The 11,780-nt window shown below is 42.9% G+C and overlaps 1 protein-coding gene across 2 annotated transcripts; it reads right to left on the reverse strand.

The window, feature by feature from the left end:
* Nucleotides 1–118: 118 nt before the first annotated feature.
* On the reverse strand, nucleotides 119–6,017 carry LOC118117822 (intracisternal A particle-promoted polypeptide). Of its 2 annotated transcripts, XM_035170401.2 has the most exons (10): nucleotides 5,932–6,017; nucleotides 5,084–5,546; nucleotides 4,772–4,983; nucleotides 4,330–4,549; nucleotides 4,024–4,179; nucleotides 3,735–3,902; nucleotides 3,506–3,643; nucleotides 2,466–2,588; nucleotides 2,046–2,266; nucleotides 119–1,957 (listed from the first exon to the last, which is right to left on the reverse strand). In XM_035170401.2, exons 2-10 carry the CDS (start codon nucleotides 5,445–5,447, stop codon nucleotides 1,733–1,735), a joined length of 1,827 nt encoding a protein of 608 aa, XP_035026292.1. In that variant the 5' UTR covers nucleotides 5,448–5,546; nucleotides 5,932–6,017; the 3' UTR covers nucleotides 119–1,732. The 2 variants fall into 2 exon arrangements, with proteins under 2 accessions (XP_035026292.1, XP_035026293.1); XM_035170402.2 differs by lacking the exon at nucleotides 5,932–6,017 and having other exon boundaries at nucleotides 5,084–5,833.
* Between the last annotated feature and the right edge of the window lie 5,763 nt (nucleotides 6,018–11,780).

The following is an 11,780-nucleotide window of genomic DNA, read 5'->3' on the forward strand; positions in this document are numbered from 1 at the left end:
AGTTTGTAAAAGATATTGATAATGTTGTCTTGTGTTATTAATGCTAATACATACATTCCAAGCAATCTTTCTCTCCAGTCTGAGAGAGCAGTGAGGATCAATAAATGAGTTAATCAAGTAGTTTTTAAATATTTATGACAGTGGATCAAGATGCCAAAATCAGACAGAAGGATTTGGAATCTTCTAAATTTAAATATTCACAAATATCATACAGTCGAATCAACATGGTTTCACTGGAGACTGACATTGAATGTAAATATTCAATTTAAACAAAGGAATGCAGAGTTTTAGGGGCAGAGCTGGAGGAAATTGATCATACATTCTCCATTGTCTTGGAAGTTTTCCACATCAATACTGAACCATGATGCTTTACAGTAGCAAACCTCAGCCAAACAGATGCATGCAGATCCTAATAACAAGGGCACTACAGTGTTGATGACAACAGGCTGACTGTGCTGAGGGGTTTTACTTTTCCATGTGCAGCCAGATGTCAAATTGAATCCTCCCACACAAGTCTTGCTGCTGTGTAATAAGTCTGCACAGTTTGCACAGTGCAGAAAATCAGAACAGTGAACTCAGAACTTGTTTGCTCTTAATGTACAAACTTAAAGTCTTGATTTTTCATATCAGATCTAAAATACCTCCATACATCACTAAGTACATCAGAAAAAAAGAATGAGTAATGATTTGATCCCATATATTGGTGTGTGAACTGTCTTCAACAAGTTCTAAAACTTTAATAATCTTGAATAAAAAATAGTGATGCAGGTTCATTTTAATCCTATCAAAAACACAGTTCTTATGACATTAAATATGAAAAGCAAACAATAGAGTGTTATTTCTATTCTGTAACATTTTGTTTCTTGCAAAGGGATAACGGAACACGAAAGGCAATACTTTCTTTGTGCAACACTTCATGTGATATGTCATGACATGTGTACTTGGTGTACACAAGGTAAACACACTTCTGAACATGTTTCTCTTCATGTGAGGGATGAAATAGTACTTAAAGTGTCGTATGTACAAAAATAATTCAGTGAAAAATGTGTGAGCACTGCACTGGTGTGACAACAGTGCTGTGCCATTCAAGTTTAAGATTATTTACAGAAATCACTGACTGTAAAACTTAAAACACCCCTATTTCATTTGGTTCCATTATCAAACAGGCTTATAGTGGTTTCATACATTTTCAAAGTAGCAATGCACAAACACCTCAAACTTTCCTTTGAGGCAAGATAACAATAAAACCGACTAAAGAACAGTGCTTTCACACCTTGATCTACAACAGTGTTCTGAGTCCCCAAAGGACGCTGACAGCTATGAAGAGATACTCTGTCTGGTCAATCAAAAATGGAATCTGCTGCAGTGGAATAGTATCCTTAAATAACCAGGACAGCTTTGTATTCCAACACACAACAGAAGAAAATGTGTTCCTACTTTAAAATTCCTTTAAATCCAGAAACAGATGAGCCATGTGCCAGTGTTAATAGAAGCAGATTCATTTGTTTTCCAGTTGAAGATCTGCTATAATATTTTAATAAAAAAGGAAACACACGATCCATTTATAAATAACATGTTATTAAAGATGAAATGATGAAATGAAATCCAACGTAAGACAAATAACACACTCTTGTGTTTTCCAGGTGCAGCTTCTCTTCAGTTTCTGCAGTTTCGGGATGATCCAGGGGCGGACATGAACGTTTCATAGTCTCAATCCGAACATTCCTGTATATCAGAGCACAGCCAGCCCTCCGTCACAGCGGCTCGTGATCATGTTGCCGACTTCAGTCCAGGTGTCCAGGTGAGGGTCGTAGATTTCCACAGAGTCCACCGTCACTGGGGCAGAGAAGTCTCCGCTGGCCGCCCTGCCCCCAACTGCGTACAGCAGCCCGTTCACCGCAGACACGGAAACGCCGGCACGTGCCGTAGACATCGGGGCCACCTCCAGCCATTTTTCCTGAAAGACAAGCAAAGAGATGTGGCGGATGTTACAATCAAAGAACAACTATCTTCTCACACACTTGAGATATGAAGTGAGACTTCACCTCCTCAGGGCAGTACTTCTCCACCGTCTCCAGTGCGCCCAGTGCCTCATTCCAGCCGCCCACTGCGTAGATGCAGTTATTGAGGCAGGCGACGCCCACATAGGCTCGACGTGTGACCATGACGGGCAGGGCACTCCATCGGTGGGAGATGGGGTCATACACCTCGGCTGATCGCAGCTCCATCCCTTCATCACTTATCCCTCCGATCACGTAAATTAACCCTGGAAAGAAACAGCAGCATTTGGTTCAGATCTGGAGAGGCAAATGATGATGTAATCAGAGAAATAAAAGGTACAGAGGGATTTACAATTATATTTCTAACAGTATCCATAGCTACAGGACGTTCTCTCTGCCACGTGAGGAATCGGTCGTCTCCTACAAGTTGAACCTGATGACATTACTAAAAAGTGAAACACGCACCTTGTAGCTCACAGCATCCAAAGTAGTAACGAGGAACCGCCATGCTGCCGATGACCTCCCACTTGTTCTCCTCTGGATCGTATCGTTCCATTGTCTTACCGATCTCAGAGCCAATCCAACCACCTAAAGCACAGGCAGGACAGTGTAATCAGTGGTTTCCTCCCCCGGGACGATGGTTAAAAATAATCATTTTAATCTCACATGATGAGTTGTTTGTTCAAACTTCACAAAATGATTATGTTGAACTTTCTAACCTTGCCATTTTCAGCTTGCTGCTATATTATTTAGCGTCTGTCAACCATTCTGGCCCCGTCATTGGTTGTAATCCTGATCTAGCTTGTTAGTGTCTTTTTGATTTATTTTTTCAACAAGCAATACCTGTCTGCATCTTTTACAATTTTTGATTATTAGATGAGTAGACGGATTACCTTTGCATAATCAGTGTCTGTCTTAACACAATTTCCTATAATAATCTTGCTGTGTTCAAGTTAGTAATAAAAAAGGTTTTCAGTGTTTTACATGATTTTTTAATCACATATTTAATAGAATAGCTTATATGTTATTTCCTTGCACTCCAGCAATTTAATACTGCACTGACATAGAAAATGGGGGATTAACGAGAAGCAGATTAAAAAAAGAATGGTCAAAATTAAAGCAGCAGACACTAAGTCATCCTGAAAGTTATTCTCTGGTATGGGTCAAACTCCAAAAACATCGGATGATACAAAATTTCCCAAACTCAATAGCATCTTTCATTAGACCTTCCCTGACTGGTGCGTGCCCATGTCTTTCAGATTTGATGTCCCTAGTTTGTAAAACAGGTTTCTGCACCAAAGGTTTAGTCTCCAAGTCTCAAGTCAGACTTTACAAAGCTCCTCCTGAGCAACATAGAATACCTGAGGCCAGGCAGTTCTAACATTGGAGTGTAAACTGATCTTCATATGTGAAATCGATGGAACCTCACAAACATTTTTTAAACTTCCATCATTTGCTGTATGTGCTGTGGTTGAAGAAGGCAGCAGTGTTACTGGGATATTTACCGAGCGCATACAGAGCTCCATGACAGGGGCAGACACCGACTCCACATCGAGGAAAGTTGAGAGACGCAACAGCAGCCCAATGCTTGGTCACTGGGTCATATCTCTCTGTGCAGTCGAAAATCATTGAATCTTTCTCCCCTGGTAAAAAAAAAACTGCGTTAGACTGATCATCATGCAGGACGTTTGAATTTTTTGTTACACACACAATGCACAATCTCAGCTCGCTCACCTCCCACCACGTAGATCATACCCTCCATGACTGCAACCCCGAGGCCACTGCGGGCCTGATGCAGGGATGACACAGTGGTCCAGTACTGGTTGAAGGTGTCGAAGCGCTCCACGCAGCTCAACGCCCGGCTGTCACTCCAGCGGCCGCCTTGCAACCGAGTGTAACCTCCTAAGAAAACAAGGTTGCAGATGGAATTTCTGACATTTGTTATTGTAAAAACTCAAAGGAATTTTTTTCTACATTCACCACACTTCATGTTTATGATGCTGAAAACGATTTAATGCGGAACCTATGGCATAGAGGTATTTCCTGGCTTTTCTTCTGGGTCTCATCTTGGCTGGTTGAAGCTGACTGTACATCTTATTCTCTTTGGGAGACTTTGTGACTTCAGTGTATTCCTTTAACAGAGTCTGCAGTGCCACCCTCAGGCTAAAGTCAGTAATACCTGTGTGGAGAGACAAAAGGGCAAACAGGGTTCACTGTGAGGATTTGGTTCCAATATATTCTTTATGTTGTTTTCAATTCTAACACATTATATTGAACGTAGATATATATGGAATATGAAACCGGAATGTAAATTTTCACTCTATCTTACCCTCTATGTACTTGAACAGTCTCTGTGGGGAGAGCAGAGGGAAGCGGACTGGCTCCAGCACCTCCACTACATATTTTTTCCTCTTTGCCACATCTTGCAGAACCCAGTCCATGGCTGCGGTGAATACTTGGTACTCATCCTCAATCCTCAGCTCCTCACTTCGCAGCAGCCTGACCAACTGATCCTTCGACAGGCCCCTGAACTCATCAGTAACACAGACCTACAGGGAACAAAGCAGTCTGTAAGCATTAAACTAAAAAATTACATTGTGAGCTGAAGTGCTTTTACCAACATACATGGTGCAAATGCAATTCTGATAAGATGCTGATGGTGTTTTACTGTGAAATAAGACTAGAAAATAATTAATTTACTTTAAATCTAACTTTAATTTACTGGTAAACCACTTTGAAAGTTAAATACAGTGACTCTTCTGCGTCCATACCTCCAGAAAGTGAACGTGAATGTAGTTCTCAGTAAACTCCAGCATGTCCATGCAGGCTATCTGCTCCAAGAACTGGAAGATGCCCACACAGTTGGACGGGTCCATGTGACCCTTGAGAAACTCTCCACAGACAGACACCACCTCATTCAGCTGCAACATGTCTGCTGCAACCATGAGCTCCTGAACGTTCTCCACAGTCACGCTGATCACGCCTGACAAAAAAAAAGAGTAAACATTTCCACTGAGAAAAATGGTACAAAACTAAACGGATTGTATTGAAGACAGTGGTGAAATGTCAGGACCGATGCAGACCTGTGTATATGAAGTCCAGCAAAACCTCAAAGACTACAGTCTCCACACCGAGGATCTGCACCTCCTCTTTATCCGCCTCTCTCATCCCCCCAGAGAACAAGGCAGAGAAGTATGGGCTGCTGGCGGCGAGCACCAGCCGGTGGACCCTGAAGACCCGGCCGCCGACCTTCAGCCCCACGTCGCAGAAGTCAGTGCGGAGCCGCATTTTGTTCATCTGGGCCAGGATGAGTCTGGCATAGCGGTCTGAGGCCAGCAGAGCCTGCTCCAATCCCTGGGTTGCCATGGCAGCTGCAGCATCACCAATACCACAACCACCACCACCACCACCACCACCAGGGGATGTTGACAAAGAGACGGAGGACATAGCAGCTGGGGCCGGGACAGTGTTACCATGGAGACCAGGATCCCAAAACCCTCCTCTCTAGAGATCCTCAGGCCACAGCAGCCCTGAAAGACACATGATCTGACCGCACAAACACAACAACAACACACACAGAGTCAAAAACAACTGTTGTGTAACAACACCAAATCTCTGAAAGCAGTGCACCACACAGCTTCACGCGGTGTTTGACTCCACTGCCTCATGTTAAAAAAACACCGGAGCATTTCAATAAAACTTGCTGTCCTTCCTATTGTTACTGTGTTATCTGTAAAAACACACCCCCAGTAGCCGTTAGCCGGGCATGCTAGCAAACAGAGGGGTTTATATATTCAACAAAAACACGGTAGAACGACAACAAACAACTCGACAGCTCAGCCAACCCTCCCCCACACTCCCACCTCACTGATAACCACAAAGACTTGTGCACAGAAACACCTAATGCTACATTGTTTTAGCTGCAACTTACCCATAAGTTTGCCGATGAGGATGGAGGCAACTTCCGCTGCCCTGCAGAGTGTCAATCCTCTTCTCTGACTCGACTACTCAGGCCTGGCAGCTTTCACCTCCAGTCATAACTAATCAATACCAGTGAATATAACATATTCTGTGAACTCCTATGGTTAAAGGTCTGGTTTTCTGTTTTTGGGAAACACGTTTTTATTTAATAATCATACTTGATGAGTTTTATTTTTGTTATTTTATGTTATTATAATCTTTTTTTGTGGGAATGCACGCTGAGCTTTGACACCAGGTGGCAGTCTTGGCCCGAACAAGCAGCCAAACATATGTAAGTCCCTGACAAGAAAGCCCAGAAAGCTCCCATGTGAATGATCATAGTATTTTTACCATGTCAGCCCCCAGCACAAAGGTAATTTTAGATGGAGCTATCCTCCAGCATGTTGGCTGCAAAGACTTCCACCGGAGGCCTTGACCGAGCCAACCAGACCAGAGTATACTCTTAGACAGTGGGTTGTCCAGGTTCTGTTTAATCAGTAGCTTTGTATCAAATTAGTTTAAATATTATGTTGGAAGCCTGTGATTATGTTTCAGAGCTGGAGCACTGACCAGGGCTCATTAAACCAGTCTGTTCCTCTTGTACCGAGGTGAAGTAAAAAGAGGCCGGCCTCTGACCGGCACTCTAAAATATCTGGGTTAATAACTGTAACGTCCAGTAAGATCATCTGTCACACACTTGAAATTCAAGTCCTGTAACATCTGTCACAAGACTTTTATTTGCTGCCAATTCAATGTGTCACACAACGTGCTGTTGATCCTGGGGCTAACCTGGCCACCATCTGAGATACACAATTTGCTTGGGTCTCCCTCTCATTGGTCTGTATTATTAAGTGTGTCTTATTTCCCTAAAGGGCATCTAGTATGACCATTATCTCAGCTGGACAATTAGCTTATTGGACACAACTTAAATGGCCTCTTATTAAGCCAATATGAGGCAGAGCTGACCCTCTGGACTCAGCTTTAAAAATGCATGCTCCTTATCACAGTAATGTTTCCCATCTTTGCAGCAAATATCAAATACTAACTTAAAATAATAAACCTTATCTCAGTACTTTTCTTAACAATGGTACAATGTGCTTAACAAGAAGAAGAAAACCCAACAAAACAAAAAAACAGACAAAGCAGTTGACTGAAAGGACATTGGCCACACAAGAGATAAAGCAGTAAAATGAATACAACAAAAATAAAACAAATAAAAACAGTATGAATAAATAGAAATCAAATAATTCCAAAAGCTTTTAGAAAGAGAAAAGAGGTTCTAAGAAGAGATTTGAAAGAAGCTAGAGTGGAAGAGTTTTTACTTGTTTATCCTAGAGCAGAAAACAAAACAATGATGGCACCCTGCAAACCAGTTAACAATTTGTAACTATCAAATATAAAAAAGAAAATATATTGAGGGCAACACTACTGAGTGTAGTGCTGAGAGTTTGGCATTTCTTATTTTTTTGCGATACTTCAACATATAAGCTTTTGCCACTTATAATTATATCTTTTTGAATCCAATATCTACACTTTTATAAGAAAAGCAAAGGTTTTCGTCCTCAAATGCCTTTTTCTCACACAATTACTTTCCACGCCAAGCTGAGATGTGTGTTTGTCACATTATGTATTTTTAGCAGTCGTGAGCTGTTCAGGGCTCCTTTGCAATTCAAGAGCATCATTGGCATTTCATTGAAGTGTGACAACAGCCTCTATTCAATGAACGGATGACACACGCTGCTGAGGAACATGCATGTTCTCTGTGATTTCAGCTTGGTCATATATGTTCATCAGACGGTTGTTAAAAAAAACAGATAACAACTTTTAAGCAGAAGTTTTTTATCCAATTTTTATCCAAATTTATCCAATGTTTAATTATTAGCAACTTCTGCTAAATACATTACATTAGTTACAGACTCCCCATGTGTTATTTCTAGTGTAAGATCTTAATATGTTGGATTTGCAATATGAAAGTGTATCTTTTTCTTTGTCTTTTGTTCCTAATGCTGCTGCCTGGACAGGTGCCACTTGTAAAACAGGTTTGAATAAGTAGGTGAGGTTTCTAAATGAACTTGAATGTCGTGACACAGACTTCATTTGGTGAAAATGGTTCTGTTACAGTGTGATTATGCCTTTTTTTTGTTGCTGTCATGCACATCTGTGGTCCCTCATTTTTCTCTCTCCATGTTTTTGCTTGTCAAGAGCACGATAATTATTTTTCACTGATCATCAAATCTCTCCTTTCCGGTGATGGCAAGCAGGGTGTTTTCCTTGCTCGCAGACTCTCTCCATGTAGTGGGAGAAAAAGTAAATAGTGCGAGGGTCATCCTATGGAAAGTGGTCGCTGCCGTAATTACCGTTCTGTTTTAAGTGTAGGGTAGAGTCAGACTTTTTTTCATCGGGGCTCTTTCCTCTGGCCAGACATCGCTTTCACCAGGAAAGAAAAACATCATGAGACAGAACTGACAGCTTGAGGGTTCCTGTGGGAGTTGGTGGAGTTCAGAGTTTGCTGGCGCTTTAATTTGCTTTAAATCATACAAGATAATGCAAAACAAATAATTCAAACACTCTGTGAGACTAGATTTTACCATTGTTTCCATAGCATTGCACTGTAGAACTCTGAGGGTATTTTATTTTGTCTTAATAACACATTTTCCTTCTTTTTGCACATTGTTGACGTCTTTTCTGATATAACCAGATGAGGCTCTAGTCCTCACCTGACAGGACTTGTAACCTGTGCTTATCTTGGCTGAGTGCCCCCCCCTGCAGTGTACATACAGTGTAATGCTTTCAGACTGAGCTGGTTTCTGATTTGAACTCTGAAGCTTCCTTGCCATCTGCCCTGCAGCCAGTATCTGTCAGTCCTGTGCCACATGGGTTTGCTGGCCATATGCCATCTATTTGGGAGTTGAACTTCTGAAACGAGACAGAGTGCTCGAGAGACACGGAGGTCTAGAAGCAGTAATAGAAGCACGACATATTATGGTGTGTCTTTGGTTCTCTTAAGAGGAAATCATGCACACTGTTGGGCGTTTATCCAAAGTGGCACCATCCTACTGCTCTACCTGTTGGAATCATTTTCCATTCGTGCCTAGAAACTGGTGTCTGCAAGTCTGATTTGGTCGAGGTTCTGGCCTGGCATTGTCTCCTGAATGGTTTGTCATCAAATAGTAGTATGTCATCCCCTTATACAAGAGCTGGCTCAGTTTCACCTCAGCCTTGGCTTGGCTATAGGACCCTTTCTGTGTGGAGTTTGTATGTTCTCTCTCTGTGTTTTCTTTGTCTTCCTCCAAGACCAGCAACCCACAAGGGTAAGATAAGCCGTATAGATAATGGATGGATGGATTTTAGTCGATTTAAAAATACAACTTGCAAGATGCAATTCGAATAATGACTACACCTTATCATAATTCACAAAAGAAAGAAACCTCAGACATGATTCAATTGGGCCACCGAGGGACATATGACCTAACGTCCCCCAGGGACTTAATTATTATCCTAAATATTTTGTCTTGGTGTACAATATTCATTGTAGCAGCACAGCAAAGAAAAGGGGATCATGTAAAACTTTGTCAACACCATTCTCTGTCTGAAACTTGTCTGATGAGTTTAACATTTGCTATCTCCCCCCAGGCTTGTAAAAAAAAAAAGTCCCAGGATACTTTTGTAGCTTTTAAATACCTTCAAGGGTTACGTTGTAAGATAAATAGATAAATTCATGCATTTATTAAAAAAAAACACACAGAACACACAGACACGTGCTTTGTTTGGTTTTTTACTTCTGGTCAAGTGAGAGAGAGAGAGAGAGAGGCTTCTTCTGCAAAACTCTGGGAGACGTGTTTAATGGCTCAGTCCGGAGGAGAGATGCTGCTTGGCAGGAAACACAGTCTTGCCCTCAGCCTATAAAGCAGCTATAATGTGAGCCACCAGTAAAAGAGCCAGGGAGAGAAAAAATGTCTCCCTTATCGATTCTGCCTCCGACATAGCAACTGGCCGCGGATTGGCTGGAGCGCGGCACGTTCCCGGGCGCCCATTGGCCGAGCGCGTAGCGTGGAGACGGCGGTGGCGGACGGAGACAGAGGGGAAGAAGAGACGCGATTGGCTGCGGCAGAAACTGAAAGCGAAAACCTGTGCGTGTGTGTGAGACAATTCATGGAGTGAGTGAGTGTGTGTGTGCGCGTGTATGTGCGAGACAATTCATGGAGTAAGTGTGTGTGTGTGTGTGTGTGCAGGACAGTTCATGGACTTTGTGTGTGTGCGGGACAGTTCATGGACTGTGTGTGTGTGTGCGAGATATTTCATGGAGTGTGTGCGTGTGTGTGTGTGTGTGAGAGAGAGACAATTCATGGAGTGTGTGCGTGCGTGTGTGTAAGACAATTCATGGAGTGAGTGTGTGTGTTTTAGGCGTGACTCTAAAGGTAATTCGTCCTGCCTCCCCCTTCCTCCTCCTCCTCCTCCTCCCAGCAGCAGCAGCAGCAGCAGCAGCCAGGACTTATTTAAATGGAGAACCATAAAGCTAAATTACTATGAATTTAAACGAGCAAGCTCCACGAATGAGGCCTGTTGGCAGGGAGAGAGAAGGGGGGGAGGAAAGAAAGAGTAAGAAAAAGAGAGAGGGGGGAGTGGGGCGGTTACATAGATTAAAAGTCAATACTCGAGGAGTTAGAGGGAAACTAAGAGTTAGCATTGTTGGCTAAAGTGCTGTAATAGCAAATAGCTGTGGGGGTTTAGCCAGGTGGAGGAGTGTGGAGGAAATGTAGGAAAAGCCCAGGTTGACCTTCTCCAGCCTTCATTTTCTTTTATATCCTGTGCAGGAGTTGGCGTACATGCACTTCTCTTTCCTCTCCCTCCTCTTTTCCTGTCTATGTGTCTGCCCCATACACACACTTTCTCTACCCACTCTCTCCTTGCCTTTTTTTTAATTCTTTTTTTTTTGCAGAGCTGAGGGGTGACTTAGGTACAGCCTGTCCTGTGTGTCTATATCTCCCCTGCATCTGGTCCGTCCTGAGCAGGAGCGCACGCACGCATGTTGCCCTGTCCTGTCCTGTCCTGTCCTGTCCACCAGCTTCCTGTGCTGACACAGGTAAGAGGGAGTAATCCGCGGCCTGGAACTGAGACTCTCCCCCAGTACATCCCTGCCCTCTGCACCTCATTAATCCCCTACCTAAAGCAGTTATGTGATGGTTGGAAGAGGCCACCTGTTGCTGTGGTCACGGATGGGCCGATGGTGGTGTTACCCTGGGTCATCTTCATTATTATCGTAATCAGTGCCCACTGAGTGCCAAAGTTTGTAGATGGAGCTGGAACACATTCATTCAATTACCAATAGCCGTGTTGAATGTGCAATAAAAGTTCTGGAGACAAAACTCAAGTTGCTCTGGAGCTGGCTGGTATCAGATGTTTACAGTTGGGCTGCATTCCTTTCACAGGAGCGTGAAAAAAATATTGCATGTTCCCAGCAAAGTAGGTTTCACACTGCCAACGGCGTGCCAGGCCGAGCAGGGGAAAGGGCCTGCACATATCCTGCTATTGTCTTTATCGCTTCCTTTCTCTTCCATCTGTCCTCGCTGTGTCCTCCAGTACCCTCGCTGCCTCCTCTCTTACCCTGAGAATAAGCTCATCAGAGAACAATGTTTTTTGTAGAGACGATGCCTTTTTAGAAAACTAGTTTGACTTTCTGTGCCTTGTATTTGGTTATTCTCTCTACGCATGTAATAAAAATGGAAATCTTACTTGTAAAAAACTAGAATGGCACTAAGTAGAGAGTGTACCTTCGCCAAGGCCCAACAGTCTCCTTAAATTCAGTCAAGCTGCACCAGA

This window comes from Hippoglossus stenolepis, chromosome 11, assembly GCF_022539355.2.
Source record: "Hippoglossus stenolepis isolate QCI-W04-F060 chromosome 11, HSTE1.2, whole genome shotgun sequence".
In the NCBI taxonomy this organism is placed as follows: Eukaryota; Metazoa; Chordata; class Actinopteri; order Pleuronectiformes; family Pleuronectidae; genus Hippoglossus; species Hippoglossus stenolepis.